Source organism: Musa acuminata, chromosome BXJ2-8 (genome assembly GCF_036884655.1).
Source record: "Musa acuminata AAA Group cultivar baxijiao chromosome BXJ2-8, Cavendish_Baxijiao_AAA, whole genome shotgun sequence".
Lineage (NCBI taxonomy): Eukaryota > Viridiplantae > Streptophyta > Magnoliopsida > Zingiberales > Musaceae > Musa > Musa acuminata.
This window is the reverse complement of record NC_088345.1, coordinates 52430855-52457554: the sequence shown is the minus strand read 5'-3', so window position 1 is coordinate 52457554 and position 26700 is coordinate 52430855. Positions and strand designations below refer to the sequence as shown.

At 37.7% G+C, this 26700-nt stretch overlaps 1 protein-coding gene across 2 annotated transcripts; it reads left to right on the top strand.

Annotated features, from left to right (window-relative positions):
- The first annotated feature begins 131 nt into the window (after positions 1-131).
- Positions 132-24403, top strand: LOC135620218 (mediator of RNA polymerase II transcription subunit 25-like). 2 transcript variants are annotated; one of them, XM_065122976.1, is made up of 15 exons: positions 134-578; positions 1984-2014; positions 4431-4494; positions 5640-5770; positions 6648-6857; positions 6954-7019; positions 9199-9424; positions 16166-16233; positions 16326-17135; positions 17711-17764; positions 19771-19799; positions 20813-20881; positions 21000-21084; positions 23590-23676; positions 23765-24403. In XM_065122976.1, the coding sequence occupies exons 1-15, from the start codon at positions 481-483 to the stop codon at positions 24188-24190; spliced, it is 2454 nt and encodes an 817-aa protein (XP_064979048.1). In that variant the 5' UTR covers positions 134-480; the 3' UTR covers positions 24191-24403. The 2 variants fall into 2 exon arrangements, with proteins under 2 accessions (XP_064979049.1, XP_064979048.1); XM_065122977.1 differs by lacking the exon at positions 6954-7019 and having other exon boundaries at positions 132-578.
- Positions 24404-26700: the final 2297 nt, after the last annotated feature.

Below are 26700 nucleotides of genomic sequence, written 5' to 3'. Positions count from 1 at the left end.
GCGAGCCGATCGATTCATTTTCCAGGCCGGGACAAGAGGGCTGTTGCAGTCAACGAACCGGCCAACGCGAGCTGGTCCAGCGAGTCGGTTCGTTCCGGTTTCTCGCATTCGAGGAATGCGAGTCGGTGAGGCCGTATCTCAGTTTTCCTCTCCCCGTCTTCCAGAAGAAGCTGCCGCGGGCGATCGATGGCGGATGGGGGAGGCGACTAAGTAGAGGGAGCAGCGTCTCGCCCGTTAAGAGAAGAGAAATCCGTCCTTTCCCAGTTGATTGCATGCCAAGGTTGACTCGGTGCGCGCGCGTCTCCATCTGTTAGTTCCTTTCCCTTTTCCTCCCTGTCTTCCGAAACGAGCAGCGGGCGGGCGGAGGAAGGGGGTCATTAAGTAGAGGGAGGAGCGTCTCTCTTGTGAGGAGGAGAGCCCAGCGCCCGATAATTACCCTTCGGAGCCCTAGAAACCGCCCGAGGAGGACCAGCAGGAGGGATGGCGGAGAGGCAGCTGATCGTGGCGGTGGAAGGGACGGCGGCGCTTGGCCCGTACTGGCAGACCATCCTCTCCGATTACCTCGACAAGATCATCAGGTCGGTTCCCCGAACTCGTGATCCCTCTTTTTCTTCTCGGTTTCTTGAAGTTAGATCGTTGTTCTTGGATTCTGTGATGGGGTTTGATTGTATTATCGTTTGTGGTGTCTCGTTGCTTGTTTGAACTAGAATCCTGGTTTCAATGACCCTGTAATATTACGATTCGATCGATTGTCATCGTTGAAAATACTCATACAAGGGCAGGGTGTTTGTATTTTAGTGGCTTCATAACATCTGTGATCAAACTTTTCATCTCTTAACTACTTAAGTAGGGTTTTTGGTTTTGCCAAAGAACCGATGAACATTTAAAGAATTGATGGAATGCCTATTGATTCTTTTCTAGGTACCACTCTCGTGGCAAAGATATATCACACGAGAAATGTGTAATAATTTCACATGATGAGTAACGAATGGTTATGCCAACAATTTCAGACCACATATCCGGATATTTTTCCTTGAAAGTTGCACCAATCAATCTGAAGCAATAGCTTCCTGGAAATAAGGCTCTGTAAATGTATCAGTCCGAATGTAGATATTGGGGAATCGTTTGAAATCTTGGCTAAATTTTAAACTCTGAGGATTAGAATTTTAAACAAGAATTCATTTTATGTTGTGCTTATGAACCATATATTAGGTAATATAATATTTAGATGTCAAGAATCGTGCAAGATCAAGAGTAAAAAATCAGGAAGGATTTTGGCATTTATAGAGGAATTCTGATACAGAAAAGTGAATGTAACAAGAAAACAAGATGAAATACCAATTAAGAGAATGTATCTAGATAACAAGTATTGATTGTATGTATCAACTGGTTCAACACTTTACTGATATGTAGTAGTTTACTGACCATTTGACAATATGAAGACAATATTTCTTTTCTCATTTGTATACCAAGGTATATTCTACTCTATGGATGTACTGTACTCATCTGCACATTGGTTTGTGTTTGGGTTGGATCGTTTTTTTACAAGATTTTGGAAGAGATGATTAGAGTTTGTGAAGAACAAAGAAAGGAATAGAAAGGAAAAGGATAAGAAAATGAGTATCAGATCGGAAAATATCTCTAATGGGGCAAAATGTATATTTTTGGTACTTAAATATTATTGATGGTAATTACAATTCATTTATATGTTTTTTTCGGTTTTATTTCTTTTAATAAGCACTTGTGTTGTGCACCTTGCCTCATACCTTGCACTAGTCTTGAAGAAATCTTCGTGCCTTTATCTGCTCCAAGGCTTTAAAAACTTTGGTTTATTGTGTCATGTTCTTATGGTTATATCACTGTCATTACAATTTTCAACTCCTTTGTTGAACTAACTTGTTTTATGAATTGGTAATTGGTTAGTGTTCACAGGTTATTATGACTTTTAATTAAGAATGATAACATGTTATGGGACTTTTTTAGGTACTATTATGGAAATGAGATGACTGGGCAGGTAACTTCTGAATCCAATAGAAATTTAGATCCATTGAAATTTAAAAGCTATCATGATTTTATTTATCTTATGATTATGACAGTATTCTACTTTTTTGTGGTTTAACTTTCTAGTTTCTTTGATAATAATACTTTTTGAGCTTGGCATTTTCAGCTATCATAGATCAATTTTATTTTCTACCCGAGCGTTCTTAACCATTGTCCTGCTTGTGTGATATATTTGTAAATTACACAAAATCATTATTCTCATTCCAGTAGCAGAGATGCATCGTATTGGAGATTTACAGTCATTTTTTTTCCCAATGATACTTAAAAAGTCATGAAGACTTGGAATCTTCTTCTAGTAGATATTTGTATAAACAATGTAACCATATTTTGTTATTTGGGAATTGATCCAAATATTTGAATGACCCCTGTGATGGATACTCCAAAGCAGATTTGTAGAGAAGAATATCTAAAATAAACTGTTGCTAGTTAGTATAATAATTTATGTGAAATAACCTCAAACATGCTAAAATGACCGAAGGTAGAATGAAAAGACATACTTGTGTGTTCACAATAATACAATCACCAAATATAGATAACTATCATCAATTTTCACTGTAAAAAATAAGAGTAATACATGCTGATTTTGTCTGTGGCTAGCTGTATGTATCAGCACACTTGTGTGGTATTGATATGATGCCCTGTTCCAAGGTGTGTTGTTGAATGGAAAACACTTTGATTTTGTGTGGGGGATTGACCAAAAATCTTGGGTAGGTGTAGGCAAATTGGTTTGACAAGGGGGCTTTGGGTCAATCTAAATCGGATGCCAAGGGAGCTAAATAGGATGATTGGAAATATTAGAACCATAATCAATGTTTGCTATACCGCCTGAAACAGTATGGTACCGGCAGTATGTATTGGTCTGGGCATGGGCCGATATGCAGACGACCTCGTTTCGGGCGATCCAATTAAATTAATAAAAATTCAAAGAAATGGTGGGGCCTTGTCCAAATCAACATTAAAAAGGAAAAAATAGATTAGGGCTCACGTTTCTCATGTAAGATGCTATCGCCTCGCCGTCGCTACTTCGCCACTACTCCTTCGACACTTCCTCACCGCTGTCGCTACCACTTTGACAAAGTTGTTGCCTTGCCGTCGCTGCTTTGCAGGTACGCTGCCGCTTCTCTTTTCCTCTGCTTCTTTATTGTTCTTCCTCCACTTTTTCCTCCTTTTCCTTCCTCCGTCCACCTCTGTTCCTCCATTGCCCCTTCCACTTCTTCCTCTTTTTCTTCCTTGCCAAACCACCGGTATGCATCAGTGTATCATGTATTGGTACACCGGTACAAAGCGATACATACCGTTCCAACAAATTTCCGAAATGGGTCTAGTACCCGAAAAGGCAATCCTCGACCATAATATTCTTATTTCTTGAATATATTAAACCATTACTTCCCATGTTGAAAGTAATTATATGTATAGTTATTTCACACTTATGTTTATACTTATGTTTGCCTTCGATTTATACTTATGTTTATCATACAATTGCTTTAATATGTTTTTCTATAATGTATAATGTATGAGAATATATTTTACTTATGCACATTGTTATACATTTTCCAGTTAATAGCTTGTGATTTGAGGTTTCAATGTGAGCATCTTTTATCTTTTTTGTTTTCTTGGATGGAGGATTGGCTGGGTAAAGTATTTCAGGTTTTAGCTAGTTGTTGTTCTTTGAAGTGTTGTGCATTCTCATCTTTCACCATCTTGCATCCTCATTCATTCATCTATTGTTCATATTTTCTTTAGATCAGCTGCATATATTACTTCTTCCTTTTTTGTGCCCCATCTCTTATCATTTAGGATACGAATATAAGTACCGCTAGTCCTGTCTGTTGGTATCTGTTGAAGTTGTACTGGAGGAATTTATTTTATTAGAATTGAAGCATGTGACTGAACTGAAGCATGGAGTAATTATCTGTTGAAGTTGTAGGAGGATTCTTGCATTCTCTTTTGCCCAATTTGAGCATCCATATGCTTGTTTCATATTCTGTTTAATATCTGTTGCTTGTGCATTATATAAAAAACATATTTCCTGTTTTGATAGTTATTTTGACCAGTGACCACACTGGTCTGTTTTATTTTATTTTAATGCTTTTTCCTATGCTTGCCTAGTATCAAATGCTGTAGTTGTTCACAATGAAGCCTGAATCACATGTGAAATAAAGTCCTAGACAATTATGTTTTCTGGTTGCAAGTTATCTACAACTTCGTCATTATTGGATGTAATACCAGGACAGAGAACAACTATTTATGACTTAATTAGATGCAACACAACACTTATGATTTCTATTGACTATGAGATTTGTCAGGTGTAACATCAGATTCTTGTGACCAGTTAATTACCCTGCTTCTTTTGATTTACTTATTTACAGAAGCTAAATGGAGCAAATCCTGAGCTTGCTTTGGTTGTATTCAATACTCATGGGCCTTATAGTGGTATGATTTCTATATTCATTCACATTTTATTGCTAGTGATTTCTGAGAATAGTTTGGTGCAATCATTTTGGTGTTTTCTTGTTTTAATTGAGAGCAAGATGAGATCGATGCTTTCTTAACAAAATAAATATATTATCGTTTCTTGAACCTCGTAGATAATTGATAGAAGAAGACTTGCCTATCAAGGTATTTTCTAATTTGAGAAAGAGAAAAAACCTCCCGAGAGAAAACAAGAGAGAAAATTTACTATTCTATCACTCATTATTGGAATAAAAATTACCAATCTTAAATATAGCCTCAAAGCTATACAATCACATATATTGTATTCTACTTAGAGGTTATGTGAGGGGGAAAAAAACCATTTTTGCTGATATCATCTTCCCTAAAAATACCATGGAAACAGACTTTAGAATGCTTTAAATATGGCTTTTAATTGTTAAATGACATGCCTAACGTATTTACCCAAAAATTAAACTTAGTACGAGGAGAATTTACCTCAGCCGGTGGCTGTTATACTATATTCTAGCAATACTTTGAGGCAAGGTTTGTAATTTTGTGTATTGGTACTGTACCGGTTACGGTTTGGACTAGTATGGTAGCGTTCCATAGCCAGTGTATTGGGTGTTTGTACGTTTGTAGGTATCGAAAAAATCTTAAAGAGCTGAAAAATAACAAAACAGAAACTGCTCAGTATAGAGCCTGTAGGGCCCTGTACCGAGCAGTGCTGACCCTGTACCACGTGTACTGAGTGGTAGAAGACCTGTACCAGCCGATATAGGTCTGGTACTGGGCATATCACCCGGTTTACACTGTTTGTACACCAATAACATGTCAGACTGGAATATGCTGCTCACACCGTACCACATGGTATTGCAAATCTTGCATTAAGGTAGCTTAGTGCTTCTAGTTCCTACAGTCAAATAGGACTAATTAGTTGTATGGCATGATCTAACTTTTTGGGGAATGGTGTTAAGAAAGTTCAAATGAGTGTTTGACCAAATGAATTTAAAGAGCTTCCTTTGTGGCATTTATCTTATACCTTATATTATTTATATGGAATCTCTTTTGACCCGAAAAAGAAAGAATTTTTTAATCCTAGATTCAAATTGTACTGTTAAATCTAAGTTCAGAACTTCCTGTTACAGCTTTTGTTGTGGATCGTAGTGGTTGGACGAAAGATCTGGATGTTTTCCTTCAGTGGTTGTCAGCAATGCGTTTTACTGGTGGTGGTTTCACTGAAGCTGCAATTGCTGAAGGTCTTTCTGAAGCATTAATGGTATGAGTTAAGCTCTATCTTTGCTATATAATATTAAATTTAGTTCTTAAAATGTTGGTATTCTAGACCTTGATGCTTGTAGTAATATGCAATCTTCTTTTAAAAATTATACACAGATTAGGACACAAGATAATTGCTAAAATATTCCAACTTCCTAGGAATCATGATGAGAATATCTGGAAATAGCAGACAATAGAAAGACCTAAACAATAAAAAATGGAGTTGACCTGAGCAATAAATATACACAAATTATAACCTGTTTCATTATGGATTGTAATATTGCTTTTGTTACATTTTATCTTTGGTTAAGTTTTCTGGCAAAGCATGCTGCAGGTGGTGCTTGTTGTGCCTATAAACTCATATGCGTATTGGGGTTTATGCAAGGTAATGGGATTGGGCACTTTTAATACGTCTAAAATCTGTTAACTCTTGGAGGGATTGGTTGGTTAAGTTGGTTGGAATTCTTTTCCCAAGACTACCCACCCAAAACTGGACTTAATTAGAACACTCGGCTAGTGTATCTTATTATATATAATATACCACGTGATGTTGTTGCCTCCTGTCATGTGCTCAGGCAAGTTATCAACTTTATCTGTTTGTCAACCAGTGGGTTGTGCATTGTGCCATGCATGTAAAGTGCAATATCATGAACAATAATGAGGTACACACTTCTGTATCAAGCCACTTTTGCCCTCACTAGCAATGCATGGTGGTATTGCAACTTACGCCCATGATTTTAATGCGTTCCACTCTGGAATTAGGGTTTCTTTTTATTTAAATTTCTTTTGTTATTTGAGTGGTGTCTATGCATCTGCCACCTTTTCTATTATTGTCATAATGCGGTTTTTGTATCTTCTGAAATCATTTCCAATATCAGATGTTTTCAGCTGCTTCAAACGTAACCGACAATCATCAAAATCATGAGACACAGAAACATTGTATTCTTGTTGCTGCAAGCAATCCCCACCCTTTACCCACTCCTGTATATCGGCCTCCTGTTCCAGCTTCAGAGCACAAGGAGACTGGCGAAGTACAAACAGAAAATGGTCTTGCAGATGCTCAGACTGTCGCAAAATCGTTTGGTCAGGTGATAAGGAATACTTTTACAAGCTATTCTGTTGTGTTTCTAGAAATAATGTTTATAGTGCTATTATGTTGATCTTTGCTGTTGTTCTTTCTGCAGTGTTTTGTCTCATTGTCAGTGATTTCACCTAAGCAACTACCAAATTTGAGAGAAATATATAATGCGGTATTGCTGTTGTACCATTGCAAACTATACACTTCTTATTTCTAGTCAATAACATGCTTCTCTGATGTGAATTTACTGCAAAGTCTTTGCACATATATAAGAATTAGATATAGTTTGCACTTTGCAATATCAGCCAATTCCAATATGGTGTGCCTGAACCACATTGGTACTGTTTAAGATTGATCGGAATATGGTTTATTTCATGGTTCTCCTTAACGGTCTGTACCAGTATACTGATCAATTATTGGTCGGTGCATACCAAATTGTACCTAGTTGTCCCATGCTTTTGAAATAAAAGATACATGCTAATCATCCTGATTGGAGACACGTGCTAATATAGTATGTGGTTTAGTATGTATTTCCAAGTAAAAGATACATGTTAATAATGATTAGCATGTGCCATCTTTTCTCTCTCTTTGTCTCTATTTTTCTGCGCTCAATGCCTTGTGATGTTCGCCTCTCGCATGCTACTCCTTGGTTGCCACCATTGGCTTGAATGCTCCTCTTCACTATCTCCTCTTATCCTCCTCCCCTCCCCTTTTTATGGTATCGTAGCTTGTATAGGTGTACCATGTGCCCTATGGTGGTATAAAATTGATCTAGCCAACAAATGGTACAAGCCTGATATTCAAGATTTTAAATCATGATTATTAAAATTTTCAGTATTTAATTAAAAAATTAGTTACCTATAATTTTTTTCAATCTTACTTCTACTTAGTTAAAAATATTTAGTTCTCCATAACTCAAGGTTCAAATTAATTTTATTTTGAACTTTCATTGATAAAACAGTTTTATTAGTGAGTGATATACACCACAAAGTTTATATTGTATATGACTAGTAAATTCATCTATTGCCAACGTGAGGAGGAGGGCTTAAACTTTATCCTTTATGTAATCCAATATAACAATAACAAAGTCGTAATATTCTAAATATTTGGGATCGACTATATGGATCTTTAGTGGTCATTGAGTCTTGGAAAATGTCATATTCTTAGATTAACTAAGAGTCTAAGAAAGTCTCCATCTATCTATCTTCGTACTACTACTAGGAAATATGTTATATCTTCTAATCACAACATCTATGTATCTCCTTAGCACATGTCCGTGAGATTTACAATTAATCTCAAATTCCATAGACTCTCTTTGAATATTTTTTTTCTTTATTCATCTTTGCATTGCCTATACTTCACTTGTCTATTAATTAGATAACAATCTGGGCTTTATGGCGGTTTATTGCTATTTTAAAACTACATATACATAACAATTTTTTAATATATTTAAGTTAATATCTTTGAAAAAAAATGTCTTTGTAAGTTATTTTAAAATCATTTTAGATGAATTATTATCCATTATTATTATTATTATGTTCATACAATTTTTGATCTTTGATGTCAAAATTACAGTCTCTTTCTTTAGATATATTCTATGAAATGTGCAAACATTATCCTTGGACTTTGTTGCCAGCAAGTTCACAACGTGAAGTTGTCCTACTCGTCTTTTGCCTTTTTGGTTACTGGAAATAACTACTGACTCTGTCATCCCTGAAGTCAACCCTAATTTAAAAGTTTCAGCTAGTGGGCAGTTTATCACTGTAGCTTAAAACAGCAAATGGCTGCCCATTTTCAAGCACTATCAGTGCTGTTCAGCTGCTGAAAACGTTAGCCATGTCCAGTGCACTTCTGACATACTGGCCCCTGAAAATTTTAGCCCTCTGTCTTGTGGTTCTTAGTTTATACTTTCTGTTTCCCACATACATATATGTATGGATGTACTGAAACATGCTTTCTCTTCTAATTTCTCAACCATAGGTTTTTGTTAGCTATTCAATACTTCTAATGACCTGCAACAAAGATTTGCAATCAATTATTTCTTTTTTCCACTTTAATTGAATAGGTTGTTTTATTCTTCTGCAGTTCTGTTTACATTTAAAAAGCAATTTTTATATCACAATTTGTTCGAGTTGCTTTACTGTTCTCCAAGTTGTTACTCTCCATTCTCCAATTCTTTCGGTGGTTCTATTGCATATTGCCACCTTTTTTAAGTCATGCAACTCATGCTGTTCCCTTATGTGATATCTCATTTTGACCTCTGTTTGCTGTTTTTCCATAAATCATCTTATATAAACTTCCAATGTTATTTACAGTGGTTGGTCGATTAGAAAGCAATTGTTGTTTTGCAGGGAAAGAGAAATCCTCGTGCTTTAGATCCATCTGTGGATCATGTCAGAAATCCTCAGTATCTAGTGTTACTGTCTGAGAACTTTAAGGAGGCTTGTGCTGCTCTAAGCCGTCCTTCAATGCCAAACTTGACACATAATCAGGGCATCTCAAATCAAGGAATTGTGAAGTTAGATGGGGCTTCTGCTGCTCCTATTTCAGGACCACCTGCAACTTCGAATCCTTCAGGTTATTTTAAATTGGATGATGTGTGACATTCAATGGATTTCACTATCTAAACAACTTTTGCTAATTTGAAAAATTCTTTATTAGATACTTTATACAATCATGTTGGTTTGTGTTCTCCTGCAGCCTTAAGATAATCTTTTTTCTACAGGAGACAAAGTGTTAGGACATTCTGTTTCTCTTGTATGAATTGTTGTGTTAGTAGACTGATTGTAACAAGAGAAGACAATTAATGGTTGTCAAACAAAGTAGAAGTAAAATTTTGAGGGCAGAAAGATGAGAGAATAGAATTTTTCATATAGCTTCCAGACATTCTTGCATTCTGTTTGGTATCATTTTGTTAAAAAATTCAACATTTTTGGTTGTAATTTTTAATAAGGATTGGATAGTCAGTGTTGCGGGGACCAATTTTCTAAAATATAATCATTTCTTAAAGCAAGAAGTAAAAAATTTTCACTTCCACAAACTCTGGAAATTATGGAAGTGGCAGGAGTTCAAGTTGCCAGACCTTTTCCTGCATCATGGCACTTTGCTTGTCATTAGCAAAGGCCTATTACTACTTTGAAAAACAGCTCTAATGTTTCAAAATACCATTATACACGGAGTTGAACTTTGCAGTTCAATCTGTGTTGTTCATTGATAATTCCACACCAACATGATATGCATACCTTATGTGGCCTTGTGAGACATACCATGCATGTGTTTTTGTTTATGGATGAATATTTGCCCTGCCTATGTCTATAACTTTGAGCTAGAGATAACATCATGATCATTGCCCTATGCTCCAATCACTATGGGGTTGGTTTTAGACCGTAGGTTATCTTGAAGTTTAACACCCTTAGGTTAGTCCTATATTTGAAGCGGAAGATTTGAATTGGCTTACAAGGGCTTGAAGAGTCTACTATAATTAACATGACATTTTAGATAAGTTATTCAGGCTTAACAAGGGCCACTTATCCCATGTGAAGGTACCTTACTTGCCTCAATTTAAGGCTCTTAGGCCTTGCCTCCCCTAGCCTGAGCACCTTGGTGAGCACTTTGGTGACTTGCTTGATTGGAATCATATTGAGCAATGGTAATGTGCTTTTTCATGTTGTTTGCTTCTTGTTGGACCATAGTCTGACTTATACCTCATTTAGAATATTTGAATTAGCTATTATGGAACGTTAACCATTTTGTGTTGTATCCTAGCTGAGCTAGTGACAATCATTTTGTTAGGAGCCTGGTAACTGTGCATGGGAAAGTGAAGTTACTTTCATATGATATAAGGGCACCTTCAATTGTTTCTAGTAGTAATATAAATGCTAGTAGTAATAATATAATAATATATTCGTGTATGCATAGGTAAGCTCTTTAGGTAGCAAGCTTAAATTCAAGACAAATATTCATGGGAAATCCATCCATACATTGTGTCTCAGACTTAACTAGTTTTGCCTAAGTCGTGTGGCACCCTTTCGTATCCGTCTGCAAAAGGTCAGTCTCCTCGAAACTTCTATGGTCCTTTAAGGACCTACAAAAGAAAAGACGGGTTAGATAAAACATTTAACTCAACATCCACAAGCAGTCATTTTAGTAAACACTTGATGGACAATGCAAATTGCAAATGTAGACTTCACAATCTTTAAACGGTCGCACGACAAAGGGTCCAAGGTGATTCGTCGCATCCAAAAGTCTCCACAAGTACTCACATGACACTGCTGCGAAAGAAGGTATCGAACTAGCTCTATACACTATCCCGAAAGCCCATTTAGCCATGTGCCACCCGGGTAGCTCCTGAGTGCTGTGCTAGCTGACACTCCGCACCATTCTGAGGAGCTAGAAAACCTTGTAAAATGGCTACTTGGATGGTCTATTTCTAAACAGTTTTGCCTCTACGAGATTACTGCACACAACCTGTGTTTACAAGCCTGAAACGACCACAAAAAACAACCAAAATGGGGTTGCTAAACCTACTGCAAGCTCTCTACATGCTGTGCAAAGCATGAACAAAACCGAAATACATAGACATACACGTGTATTATATCGAACACCTTATTAATAGCTTTGTCCGTGATATTCTCCCCCACTTAGTTCTTCGATGTCCTCGTCGAAACCTTTGCGGACGTTGCATCTTCTCTCATTTGCTAAATCTTCAATCTTCTGCTCCAGTTGCAATGCCCTATTGGCTCCCAACTGCACTCTACTGTTGCTTTTGAGTAGTTGAATTTTGATCCACCATGTTGTTTCAACTTGCTAATGATTTTGACTTTGGTGTGGGGTCGGTCGAGTTGTGCTGATCCTTGTTGGTTTATGCGGATCCTTCAGATGAAGGAAAAGACCTATCTTGTTATGCGCTAATCTCTTAAACGTCTCATACCGCTTGAATTGGGTGGATGCCTGTTGGAACTTTAACGAGCATCACCTTGCAAACTTTAAACTTTTTGGGGTCTTTCCTCTGTAAAATTATCCATCGATTCCTCTTCTACTTAGTTGCCACCTCTAAGTAAGTTTGCATCACTTTCGCTTTTAATTGACATTCTGTTGGGAAATGAAGCGAACAATCTACTCTCGATAGCACCTGTTGGGAAATGAAGCGAACAGTCTATTCTCGACAGCACCGATCATCTTTGGTGAGGATTTGACAACTGTTGTCTTCCACTAAGTTTCTTCGAAGGGTCTTTGAACCTATGCAGAGCTTCTCTACTGGATAAATAAGAGAACTAAGTAACTCAGATTCGTTTATTCTCTCGAGTTGAGAAGGCAAAGGTTACTCGACTTCGTCCGTTTCTTCGAGGGTTGTACTCCATGCATCGAGCTGGTTACTAGCCTTTGTTTGCTCTTTGCTCATACTTACAAAGCTTTCGCCCCGACTTGGAGCAAGTCTCCAATAGTTTTGGTCGCCTTTGGGATTGTATCGTTTTCTTCATCATCTCTGCTGCTTACTCCTATAAGTAGAAAAGGTATAGCATCGTGTATGACCTACTTCGTGCCTTGGCCGAGCACTCATGCATCGACCCGAAGTTTTTCATTTCCGATTATTTTGATGAGAAGTCCATTAACACCGATATTACGAAGTTCCTTGGCCTCTGCCCTTCAACTTTGTCTCGGTACTTGGAGTTTGCCTTTGCATTCTCCACCTCCTCGACCCCTTTCACGATTAAGCGCTCTCCCACCGTGAGAGCAAGGGATCGATGACTCCACAGAAGTCCCACCTCTGTGTTACCATGGCATTGTCATGCCCATGGCTCTACTATTCATTGCCTCGCATTTGCATCTCTTTCTTCACGATTAGTAGATTTGCCTCTATAACACTTTGGTACTCCTTTGAGTCCATCTCTATTCTAACCGGTGCTTAGTTTTGGGTAAGTGAGTCCTCTTACCGTGTCATCACTTCCTCCCTCTTTTTGTTCACATGCTTCAACACCTTTGTGTTTTCCGAGCAGTTCTTCCTGGTCGATGGAGAAACAGATTATAACTCTCATGCATGAGCTTCACCATCATGCTGTAGGGCATGTTCCGATTCTGTTCTCCTTTGCTTTTTCAGTGGTAATGTTTGTTTACTCGGCTTTATCCTTTGACTTGTTGGACTCCCTTAAACGAATATGAGCTCTAGAATAGTCTAACTCTCTAGAACCTCTGTATGATCAAGCCCACCGCCACCCCCCCATGGAACTCACTGGTACTTGCACTCGAATTTTTTCCTCAGTGGTACACAACTCCCATATGCTGATGACCAAGGCTTTTATCTGATGCAAAATTCGATGCACGTACGGAAGACTTGCCTCTGTGGTACTATGACATTCACTCCTTGAATCTATAGCCATTTGTCGTCATGTTGTTCACCGAACTAGAGCTCACAATAGCTCCCGATCATACCTTCGTATGATCAAGCCCCTCGTTGGACTTCTCCCGGTGTCGCATTGCCTCAAATTGTTCCACTACGATCCACTATACCATGATGCCTCCTGATGACATCTCCATTGCATTTTGATCTGTGTGATGAACTTGGATTGCGATTTCTTCATGTATGACCTCTATTAGCATATTGCAGGGTCTCCACCACCTTCGATTGTGTTCGCTCCTTTAGCAATCGACCTTCATCCACCTGCTCTCGGGTCACACCCAAACGAAGCACAACTCTAAGACAGTCCGTCGCCTAGCAGCTCTCGAAGTCCACCGACTTTGTTAAAGTTGGTGCGTCATTGTTTGAATCCTTGGCCTTTGCTCTCCCCCCAACACAATCTTCGTTGCGCACCACTTCCTTCACGGTAACTCAAATGGTAGTATCGTAGCATATTCTTCAAGAGTATTTGCCTCTACGTCCTCTTGCCCCGTGCCAAGGCCTTTTGATGCTAACTTTGCTTCCGTAAGAAGAGTCGTCTTAGTTCCTTCGTCAAATGTTTCACTGAGATAAGGTGCACGTGCCTCGAAGATCCCTTCGACTTTTGACACCATACAGGTTGAGTTTGCTCCATCAGAATAAGGGACCCATAGAATGACATGATCCTGCTCTTGCCTCTACAAGAGTTAATGTCCTTGATCTTTGTCCAAGGAAAGCTTCGTGCCTTTGTTTCATGTTTCGTCTTCTATGTTGACTCCCTTCATGCCACTTGGACACTTCACTAAGTTTCACCTAAGTAACTCTACTCCTCAATTTACATTGAGTTGATGGTGGATCTTGCACCCACCATTTCATGGGTCAGTCCTCTATTGGATCCGATCTCCACATTGACTCTACATGTGCTTCGTTTGGTGTTGCCTTGGATCACTTCTCACTTGATCTCGCAATGTCTCTACCAACACATTACCTCATGCGAGATCGTGCGATGATTTCTTGTCACTCGCTCGGTCAATTGAGCTTTGTTGAGTTGTCTTGAGGTACCCTTCCTCAACATGCGTGGTCCGTTGCACATGATTCTCTCTCTGGAGAACCGAGACTTATCTCTCCTGGATATCTGTCCCGTTGTAGCAACTTCTCTCTTTGCATCATTCCCTTTGGAAGTTTCGAAGGATACTATCCTCTTGGAGTACTCTGCCTTGTTGAACAAACTGTATATAGTTCTGTCCCCACGAATGCACTTGCTAGATTATGACTCTTCGCCCATACAGCTCTTGCTATGCCTCTCAAGGCCTAGCAACATGTTGAACTCGTTGCACACTTCAACCTCCTACGAACGTATCCTTCCATACCGAAGAAAAAGTTTCAATGCTCCATGGCGTCGAGTTTCGGTCGCCTTGGGATGGCCACGAACAATCCATCATCCGCATACAAGCCTTTGCATGAGTATCGAATTCTTCGAGTTAGCAATTCCTCTCACCACTATGAGTTTCGTATAACTTTTTCGGTCGCTGAGCAACCCATCCCACCTTGCACGGTCTCATCCTTTGACAAGCACCCTGCTTGCCTTAATCACTATCAAGTTTGGTTGCCAACGTTGAGCAGTAGCTCGAACTCAGCCATCCCAATCTTTATGCGCTACATGTTCTTCCCAGCTCACTTATCCTCGTGGTGCCTCTCGCGTGAAAGGTTGGCTATTCTTCTGAATACTAATCTCGGATGCCCACTCCTCTAAACGACTCATTTCCTTACATCTCAACGTTTGTTTCCCCTAAACGGTCGGGCGTGTTAACTGCCCTTAACGTAGCCCCTCTAGGTCCCCCACATTTGGATGTCAATTGTTTTTAAGTGCGCTTATCTTGCTTTGATACTGATACCATCTGTCACGAGCTTAGCTGGTTTTGCCTATGTCATGCGGCACACTTGTGTATTCGTCCGTAAAGGGTTAGCCTTCCTGAAACCTCTTATGGTCCCTTAAGGACCTACAAAAGAGAAGAGTTAAAGAAAGCATTTAACTCAGGATTCACCAGCAGTCATTCCCGCAAATACTTGATAGACAATATAAATTACAAACGTAGACTTTGCAAGCTCTGAACGGTCGCACGACAAAGGGTCCAAGGTAGCTCGCCGCGACCAAAAATCATCACAAGTGCCCACATGGCACTACTGCGGAACAAGGCACGAACCAGTCCTAGACACTACCCTAAGGGCCTATCTAGCCATGTGCCACTCATGTAGCTCCTGGGTGCTATGCTGGCAGACACTCTGCACCATTCTATGGAGCTAGAAAACCCCTAAAATGACTGTTTGGATGGTCTGTTTCTGGACAGTTTTGCCTCTGCGTGATGATTGCATACAACCTATATTTACAAGCTTAAAACGGTCACAAAAGCCAACCAAAACGGGGTTGTCAAATCTATTGCAATCCCTCTACATGCCGTGCAAAGCATGAATAAAACCAAAAGACATGAACATACACGAGCATTACATCGAACACTCTATTTATAACTTTGTCCGTGACAATTGGTTACACCACTTTTAGTTGAAATGCATGAAGGTTAAAAAATTATTTTAAGATATGAAATAATTGATGGATTGTTGGTTAATATGAAGTAAGAACCGATGATAAGCTTTGATAATGTCTTGTTCTTAAAGAGTAAAATCAAGAGATAGCACCAATCTCTGTATGTGCACAATTATCCTATTGTTTTCTTTATTTATCCTTAACGATATATATTTTCCAGTTGAGCTTTATGATAACTTGCATGTTATGTTTGTTATATCTTGCAAAAGCTCAACTGTGTAGGAATACAGTTACACGTTGATCACTATTTCATTTTAGAAAAAAAGTTAAAATTGTTAAAATTTTTGTTCTTAATTTATTGTCAATCTAGTAATGGCTGACATTTTGTGTATTCTTTTCATAGTTAATGGCTCAATGATGAACCGCCAACCAATAACTGTCGGAAGTATCCCCACAGCAACTGTAAAAGTGGTAGGAGTCTTTAGTAGTTCCATGGTTGAAGCTCTTTCATGATATGATGTTTCTTACTTAATGGAGTAAGTGTTACCATTATTATCTTTCAGGAGCCCACAACTGTTTCTTCCATGGTATCTGGACCTGCTTTTTCACATCTACCATCAGTTGCTAATGTTGCGTCTCAAGGAATATCCAGTCTACAAAATTCTTCGCCATCTAGTTCTCAGGAAATGAATGCTAGTATTGACACCACACAGGAGATTAAACCATTAGTGAATCCTATATCACAATCATCACGTCCTGCAGTTCCAGCTCCAGCAAATGTTAGCATTCTAAATAATCTTTCCCAACATCGCCAAGTGATGACCTCTGCCTCTATAGCAGGAGGGAGCTCTATTGGACTTCCAACAATGGGTGGAACACCTATGGCAGTGCACATGTCAAATATGATATCTAGTGGAATGTCATCATCTGCTTTAACAGGCATTTCTTCAGTCCCTGTATCAGGGGCACTGATGACTACATCGCAAGTTGCACAAAATACAACACTTGGTTCACTCGCATCAGCTACTTCAAATTTATCTGGAAACTCAAACATTGGCATTTCATCAACACTGAATAATCTTCAGGGAAATATACCAGTAGGTCAGTCAGTATCTAATGTTGGACAGGGAACTTTGGGCTCAGGTGCACAGATTGGCCAAGGTGGAATGACCATAAACCAAAACATGATGAACAATCTTGTTCCCAGTGGTGTCTCCTCTGGACCTGGAACCATGATTCCAACACCAGGAATGACTCAACAATCTGGGGTACATTCTCTTGGAGTCGCCAATAATTCTGCAATTAACATGTCATTGACCCAACATGCCCCTGGTATTCAACAATCCCAGTCCAAATATCTTAAAATTTGGGAGGTATGCTTTTTCTAGTCCTTCCATTGATTAATAATACGCTGGAAAATTGGATAGCATCTTTAGCAAGTTAAGTCATAGGAGCATTTTGGAGGCAAATGGCTAAGTTGTGGAAAATTTTGTTCCAGTGGAACTTTATATATTTTAAGTTAACTAGTTGATGGCATATGTTTTTGTAATTTATTCTCGTTTGAAGTTTACATGTGTTGAAAATGAAGCGTCACAGTTAACATTTTATTTTTGATCATGTATACTGTTAGGTATCGTGGTCCAATATGTCAAAAAAAATCCGTAAATTATGGCATGTGATGGCATTATATATGTGCGTTACTTATTTTTTGCAAGGTGTCATGAACTTTTATCACATTGTGCTTTCCTTTTGTTCAACTTTCTTGGTACTATAGCCAAATAATTAGTGTATTAGTTGATGCTTAAGTTAAGCTACACCTTTAACACATAATTATCATCTTAAATGTTACTTGTGTTCAAAGTTTGCTGTCAATCTTGTATGTTGTCATTAATATGTTACTATGTGGATTGACATATTTCTGAATCTAGATTTGTTTTGATTTGCTTAGGGATCATTGTCTGGACAGAGACAAGGGCAACCTGTCTTTATTTGTAAACTTGAAGTAAGTTGTTGGGTTCACCAAATTCAGAACTATTATTTGCAACACTTTCATTCTAACCATGGTTTTTGACACTCCGGTATACTAACTATACTAGCCATACCATATTGGTTTGATACCATAATGATATACAGGTGTACTGACTGTATGAATTGGTTTTGACATATAAAATGATGTTTAAGTATTTATTTTCTTATTGTTGTGCAGCGTGGTGCTGTACCATACTGATTGGCTTGTACATATCTAATAATATTCTGCTACAGGTAGCAGTCTGGTTTTTTTATGACTGTGCTTGTAATTAAGTTGTTCTAGATGAATAATATTAAGTCAAGTTGCTGGAGGATTAGTTACTGCTTAAAGTATAATTTGCTGAAAAAATTTTAAAAGGTGATGATTATTATTTTTAGCTACATATGGCTTTGTTAATTTTTAATATTTTTCTTATTTGTGTGCTTAGGGTATTGTATACCAACTTGTGCATATCAGTCTGATAAAATTCTGGTGTGGGTACTGGCCAGTATCAAAAACTCTCTTGTAATTGTTGTAAACTTGTCCTGAACAAGTAGTAATCCAGTTAAATAACTGGAGGCTCAGTTAATGCCAAAGCTACTGTTTGCAGTTACCTTTTAAATGGTGATGAGACTTGGTTTACAGCTACATATGGCTTAATCTTTTGCCTTCTCTATTTATTGTTTTTTGCTGGTAATGAAACTACATAATTCAGGATAGTAGGCAATCCAACTTTAGTTTTGTTTCTTTTTAGTTGAGTCTTAACTTATAGGATCAATTAAAGTTTCATCAGGGCCTGAGATTCAAGTTGGCATAATGAATTTTTATGTATTTTCAGTGAAATTTTTGCTATTACTTGTCATTTTATTTATTGTTTCTGCGATAACTCTATGGTACAAACATATGTTGTACGAGATCCTGTGATGTACACAAGGTTGAACAAAGTATGATCACATATGACATATCCACAGGAAGTCATAATTCAAATACATGGTGTGGATGTTATCACATCAAATTCTCCTATCAGAGTGCATAAATTAAAAATATCTAACTAATCACATAGATTCATTGAGTTCTGACATGATACATTTTGACTTGACAGTAGAGGCACCATACATGTGATAGGATACATGCTACATCATAGAGGTTGTGCATATTAGGATGCCTTTGACACCTATTTGCCTATGTATGGCATGCCCTTGGCATCATGTCATGTTATGTTGTCAATCCTTACGCTCAATTATTGTGGTCAACATGGGTGGATATCTAGCCCAACCATTTTATGCTCCCAGTACCATCTAAAATTACCACAAGAAATTGCAAGTTTTATGAAAATTTATACTGGCCTTACATGAATTAACTTGATTGTGTAATTAGTTGGGTTATACATAAAATAACATGACATCATTTGTCTTGTGAATACCAGTACACCAGAATATATTACTCAGAAAACAAAAAAGAAGAGGTGAGAAAGAAAAGGGCAAAATGAGGAAGAGGATAAGATTAGTTTTTTCTTGTCTTTTCATTTGGTACCACATCCCAATTATGATTTTGAGTTCATACCTCCATTTGCAGCATGTTCTTTAGAGGTTTGGATGAAAAGCATGCCCTACACCCCATATTTGGTACCTTTTAGCGTTTTAAGGTGGCAACTGTTTAGTACTTTGATCTTCTTCTAGAATTTGGTTGTAATAATGAGGTTTTGGGATTTTTATATTTCAGTTGAATCTTTAACTTGTCATATCCAGTTGAGGCTCAAACAGGACAAAGCATGTCAAACTCTATCTTCTATATGGCTAAAAGATCTGAAAAGTAGGTTTTTCATTGGTCCATAGTGTATTAATAGTACCATCTGACTGTGCCATGTTATTTTATTATAAAAAGCAAGTGTTTGGAATTAATTCATTACGAACCTTTTCATGCAGTTTTTGTATGTGCATCAACCTTTTTATATGTCTAGTTGGTTGCATATTGATTGTTGTGTAATTTGTACATTCCAGGGATATAGGAGTCAATCAGCCTCAGACTCGTAAGTTTTATGAGCTTTCTTTTGCTCTTTGCCATTTTAGATAGGAAGCTCTTGTTGATGGATCTCAACTTTGACCCGATTATATAGTCTTGCCAAGCTAATTAGTTTTTTGCCAGCAACATGATTAGAGATGAAAGAGTCTTGAATGATATCTGCCCAATTCATTTTTTTATCTGATTTGAGAAGAATATGGTTGCATATACGTTTCTCTTGCATGCTCATAGTTGTTTTAAGATTTAAGTATCTTGTACCTTCCAAATAAGGATGGGAATATGGTTTTAGTTCTTTATGCATTCAGATTGCTAAATGTATATCAAAGTACTTAATTTACATATTTTAATCTAAGAGATGCCCTTTCTGCATGTAGAATATTATTGCATTTTCTTTTATTTCAATTTTTTGTATTTCTTTATGTTTGTCATCATCAAGAAATGCCGCTGATAGGAGTTAGTAAGTACCTTCTACAGTGATATATTTGATATATGTAAATTTACATCTAAATCCGCCATAAATCCAATTCAAATACATATATGCATCCATGACAAACAGATATGGTTGCAAAATCAGATGTTTGTTTGGTCTCTGCATTCAAATTTGTATATGCTGACAAAAAGTGGATTGTAGAATCTAAGAGGAGTACATACACATTTATATGGACAAAATAGATTGTAGTAGTATCTAAACTTTTGATGCTAGGTTGTTCGTGCTTTCAGTGTGTGCATACATGCACATTGTGTGTTACTATCTACCATCAAAATCTAAACTCCTTGGTTCCTTCAAATAACTGATGAGAATGTTTTTATGATGCTTATATTAGCACATGTTATATAATTAATTCTTAGAAAGTTTCGTTCTTGAATTAAAATGAAACTTGAAATGCATACTGTGGTGGTGTATTTATGGTCTTGAATCTAGTTATGGCAAATGTTAAGTGCTGATGTTTTATGAATTCTAATGATTTGATTTCATGGCATAAAACACGTTAGTCTAACATTGCTTCTGTCCAATTACAGGCTAGCAGCAGATTGGCCAATGACGATGCAAATTGTCCGTCTCATTGCCCAAGAGCATATGAATAACAAGTCATATATCAACTTTCTGCATTTATTAAACATCATAATGTTTCTTGATAAAAATTCTTCCATGGTTTTCATGTTGGTAGATTAAACTTCGTGTTTTCTTGTTTTACTTCCAATACAGGCAATATGTTGGTAAGGCAGACTTTTTAGTATTTCGAACACTAAATCAGCATGGATTTCTTGGGCAGCTGCAAGAAAAGAAACTTGTAAGTCATGGACTAATACACTTTTAATCTTCTCTTGTAAATTAGCATGGACCTCTTCAGTGTAATATATTTTTACATCAATCATCCAGAGTATAGATGGATGCCTCTTTCCCTTACTGAAGGTTCATGGTCAAAATTGTATTTGTAGCTAACTTTTCTCATGAGTGAAGATTTACTTTTTGTGGTATGGAAGCATGCTGATCTGTTTATGCACAGTATGTACTATGAACAAGAAAATAATTCAAAATTTTGTTTCTATGGAGAAATGCTCCCTACTCTTCTAATTGGTACTTGGTATTGGGGTTTTAAATTTTGCTTAGACTGGTATGCATTGCATGGTATTTAAGATTGGTATGCATTGGAGGCAGAACATGGACTAGTGCTTTTTGCATGATCCGAATCGTAATTAGATTACCATTTAATAACCTGTAGAAACATGTTCCAGTTTGATATTTTTTTAGTTAAAGGGCAACTTTAGGTTTTCTAATACCCTTACCCGCCTCCACCACCCCTTCCTTCTCTCTCTCTCTCATCTTGGCAGATCCTTGCCTTGTGTTGCCCACTGCCGCTGGACCGGTGGTAATGCTCAGCCTCATCTTCCTCGTCTGCCCTTCACGATGCTGATCTATATGCCATTACTGTGTTGGTATGTATTGGACCATAACAGCCCGGTCAAGGGATATGGGTATGGTTACTGAAATTTTAAACCCTTTGGCATATCTTGGCATGACACCTATTATTCCATTCTGTGTTACATGGGGAAATTTCTCAACCAATTAATTAGATCCTTCTTATGTAACCTGGTGGTCTGCCGTATTTCTGATATCCAACTTAGGACTTCAGTCTATTTGCCTCACCATCTCAACCTTCACTCCACTTCTCAAGCTTACTCTCAAAAATTCAATTTGCTAAATTTACCATCATACTTTCTTCTTGCCAAGTGGCTGTTGATTGGATGTGACCAATATCCCTTTTTGTAGAACTTCAATTAAACCTTTTCATACTCAAAGCTCCAATCATATCTCTGCAATGTGGTTCATTTCAAGTCAATTTTAAGAGAACTCGTAAAAGGTTTGTGGCACTTGGTACACTAAATGATTTCTTTGTTGTAAACTTCACTAAGGAGGCAGTATGCGGCCTTCCTATGGACCTCTTATCAAGCACAGGTCCTACATTGATATTTCCTTTTTCATCTTATGCTTAGCAAGGAAACTTATGGTTGCCTCGAAGTAGTTCCTGCCTTCGATGTTTGTTTTTAAAGAAGTATGTTAGATCTTTTGCATCGCTCTTGGATCATAATAGATTAACTGGACCTTTTGGACCAGTAGAGACATATATCTTAAGCATTAGATTCTCTGACAGGTCTTGTGTTTTTTCTAGACATATGATCTATTCATAGGAACTGTTCCTTCCCAAAATGTATATCGTATTGCTGATGTTAGTTTGGGAGCTTCTCATTCCAATCTTTTGTCTGAATCCTTGTGCATCCTAATTTTGTGGTATTTATTTCACTATCTTGGTGCCTCATCCTCTTGCTGAATGAGGCAATTTAATATTATTTGGAAAGGTTTGGGATCATTAAAATATTGTTGTCTGTGTATCAGAAAATTATTCTGCATTGCTTTTCGTTTATATAGATTTCTATCATTTAAATGATATTCCTTTATTGCTGATCATCATGTATTTTGGCTGTTTCTTTCTTCTAGTTGATTTTGTCTGATACAGTTTGTCAACTACTTGAACAGAAGCCTCTCCCTTTAAAGCCGTAAGAGAATGTAATTGACCTTCTCTCGATCTTGCATCGGCATGAGTTTCATGCATTAGACGTACCTGACAGATCATTAGTTAATTATTGATATTTGCCTCAAAAAGAACTACTTAACCATGATTGCTGACCTTGTCTGGGGTGCAAATTAATCTTTGTTTAGATATTCATTACAGTAAGTGGTTAGGGAATTTAATGAGGTTTTGAGTATGATTCTTTTTAGAACTATCATAATTGGGGAAAAGAAAAAGGTTGGACCCTTAGATTGGTATTTATCGGTCTGATCAAGAACCATCACCTTGGTCGGCTGGACTACATTAAAACTGTGGTTCTTTAATTTTTAATATCTTCAGCCTGCTGCTGACAACCATAGCAGCTGTCAAAACAGATGGCCTCCCCAGCCCCCTCTCCTCCTTTCTCTCTTTTCCTCCTCCTCCTCCTCCCCTCTTCTTTCCCTCTTTCTCTGTGGTCCGTACTGACCAGTAACACCGTTATGTATAAGACCTACACTGGTCTGGAGATGGTTTGGATAGAACTTGATTTGCTTGTTGTCATTAGTTGATGTGGATGCAATATAAGTTTGCTCAAACTAATGGTTTAGCCATATGGATATATTAGAAATTCAAGCAACTAAATATGGAGATCTTCTTCTACTATGGTTTATCACGTACTATGACAGATCCAGTTAACTATGTGAATAAGTGTGTCAAAACTAATGTCCTATGTGATAAACTTTGCAGTGTGCAGTCATCCAGTTACCTTCACAAACATTGCTTCTCTCTGTCTCAGACAAAGCTGGCCGTCTAATTGGCATGCTGTTCCCTGGGGTACAGTCCATGATTTTGTAGACAGTGTTATGGTTGCTATACTCTGTATATGTAGCTCTACTACTAAGATCATTTCTTTTTCTTCCAGGATATGGTAGTATTCAAGCCGCAAGTCTCTAGTCAACAGCAACAGCTTCAGCAGCATCAACAACAACAACTTCAGCAACAACAACAACTTCAGCAGCAACAGCAGCAGCTTCAGCAGCAACAGCAGCTTCAGCAACAGCAGCAGCAGCAGCTTCAGCAGCAACAGCTTCAGCCACAGTCGCAATCACATTCGCTTCTCCAACAGCAGGCACAACAGCATCAGCATATGCAACCACAACAGTTGCAGCAGCAATCGCAGCCCCAGCAGCAGCAGCAGCAGCAACAACAACAACAACAGCAGCAAATGGTTGGCACGGGAATGGGTCAGACATTTATCCAAGGGCATGGCAGGTCTCAAATTATGACGCAGGGCAAGTTATCCCAAGCAGGGCCAACCAACATGCCTGGAGGGGCATTTTTACCTTAAAACACACGAATATTTGTCTTCATGCTTTAATTGTCAGGTCTGCTTTGTTTCTCTGTGTACCACGACGACGATGATTGTATCACGACTTACCACATGCTTCCTTCTTTCAAATGTAGAACTTATCGTATGTTCAATGTGTACATAAAGACACCACGACTGTGGAGACATGAACCCAAGCAATCAGATAATTCTCAGCATCTGGAGTTTAAAATACCATCTCTTTCTTCCTTTGCTGCCTGGACATTCATCCATCACCTTCAACATCCATGTCTTATCATAGTTTCCAGAACCAGAAGGTTGAAAGAGACCTAAATAGATATCATGTTTCAGATATTACAGCTTCTTGTTGTTCTCAACCAAAGAATATTCTTACGACTTTCAGAATTTTGCAATTGCCTTGGTTTTCTCTTCTCGTTGTACATTTGTGTCTATTAAAGCATCAGTTGGGCATTTCAGTTTGTCGAATTGGTATTTCTAAATGTTTTTGCTGAGACATCCGACTCGGAGTTGGGATAAGTTTTTCATTCACAACATTTTTTGATGTGATGAAAATTTATTTTAATTATAAAAATTAATATTTTTAGATGGTATAATCTCTCATGTATTGATTTTTTTTTTTTTTTTGGCATCTGGCTTACATTTGAATTCGCATAATCACTCACATAAACTAACAATCTCATCGACATCGTTAAATAACAATATTCCCCTAAGAGGTTGTATTAGTGTTGGATATTTTCTTTGCCCTCAAATGCTTTCTATTTAAAGTACCAACGCTATGGATGTTTATTGTCCAAATTCGCTATCACACGATGTGTGCAAAAATGAATTGGCTTTTATTTTACTTCACAGAAAGTTGGAAGTAAAAAAGGAAGCAAAGAATATTTAGGATTCTTGAGATATCAGTCCATGGATGATGATGTTGTTGGAAATAGTAGTATTCATAATTAATGCTAAAAAAATATAGTTATGGCTTAACAATAGAATTGAAAATTTTCCATTATTTAATGCAAACTTCCCCATCATCTTCATTGCTTAATTTTTGGTAGTAATGAACACAGATTGCTTTAGGATCACTACCACCACATGGAACCATGAACTAGTTCTAATGTTATCAGCCAGTGATGGAAGGTTTTGCAGCATAAAATAGATTCATTGGATAAGTACATGTCACCAACTTAGCATAAAATGCAACAGTTCCTAATCAGAATATAAACCATTACAGGTTTCAAGCAGATCATCTCATGAAGAATTCAGAATCTGGACAAAAGTAATTTGTCTCTGGCAGTATTGAAACAGAGATAACTTTAGGGTCAATCCATCCACATGAACCATGCATGACCCAATTTTAAAGTCATCAACCACTGATGGAAATTAGATGTATTGTGCAAGTTCTTAGGTAACTCTTCTGATGCCAGTGAGGAAGCTTCTTGTCCAAGAAAAATATCCTTATCCTACACCAGATTTTGAACATAAATCCACCCACTCCCAGTTACTGTGACTGATGATTCAATCACATGACCAAACAATTGGTAGCTTGAATGCATCACGTTGGTGCTCATTGCTGTTTTTACTCTGGAAATCAGGTAGTATCTTTAAAGTTTGGCCTGAGTTTTACTTCCACTTTTGTGAACTGAGAGTTCTGGAGTAGGAAGCCATGCTCATGTACAGCCAGTTGGAACTCCATCCATCATAACTTTTTATGTGCAAATCAAGCATCCTCACCTTTATTTTGGCATAAAGGTCTAAGCTTTTGTTCTTCTAGCAGAATCGGCGCAATTTAATTCATCATTGCTTTTATTTGCAAATCATGTCTCCAAAAAGTTTTTGACATAATTGGCCTAGGATTTCCTTCTTCCACTTTCTTTAAACCTAGCCAATTTCTTCCAGAATCAGCTCAATTTAAATCAGCATTGCATTTATTTGTAAATCATGTATCCTAAAAGTTATTGACATAATGGCCTAAGCTTTTCTTCTTCCACTTTTCTTTAGACCTGTTCAAACAAGATTTCTTACTACCTACCCAAGTTCTTGCAGAATCAGCTCAACATGAATCATCAAAGCTTTTATTTACAGTTCTTGCAGAATCAGCTCAACATGAATCATCATAGCTTTTATTTACAGTTCTTGCATAATCAGCTCAACATGAATCATCATAGCTTTTATTTGCAGATCATGTATCCAAGAAGTTATTGACATAATGGCCTAAGCTGCTTTTCTTCTTTCACTTTTCTTTAAGCTTGTTCAAACAAGTTTCTCTGACTACCAAGCCAAGTTCTTGCAGAACAGGCAATCAAGTGTCGGTAAAATTTGCCATATGTCCCTGCCTTTCTTCTCACTTCTCCATTGCTATCCTACCCAGAGTCGTGCCACCTACAAGTATCTGCACATCACTTCACAAACATATTAGTCACATGTATTCAATGAAGTTATGCCGATCGTTTTCCATGTCAGAGGATGCAGCTTACATCTGATAGAGGAGGATCAACTTCCACCATAACCACCTTGATCGA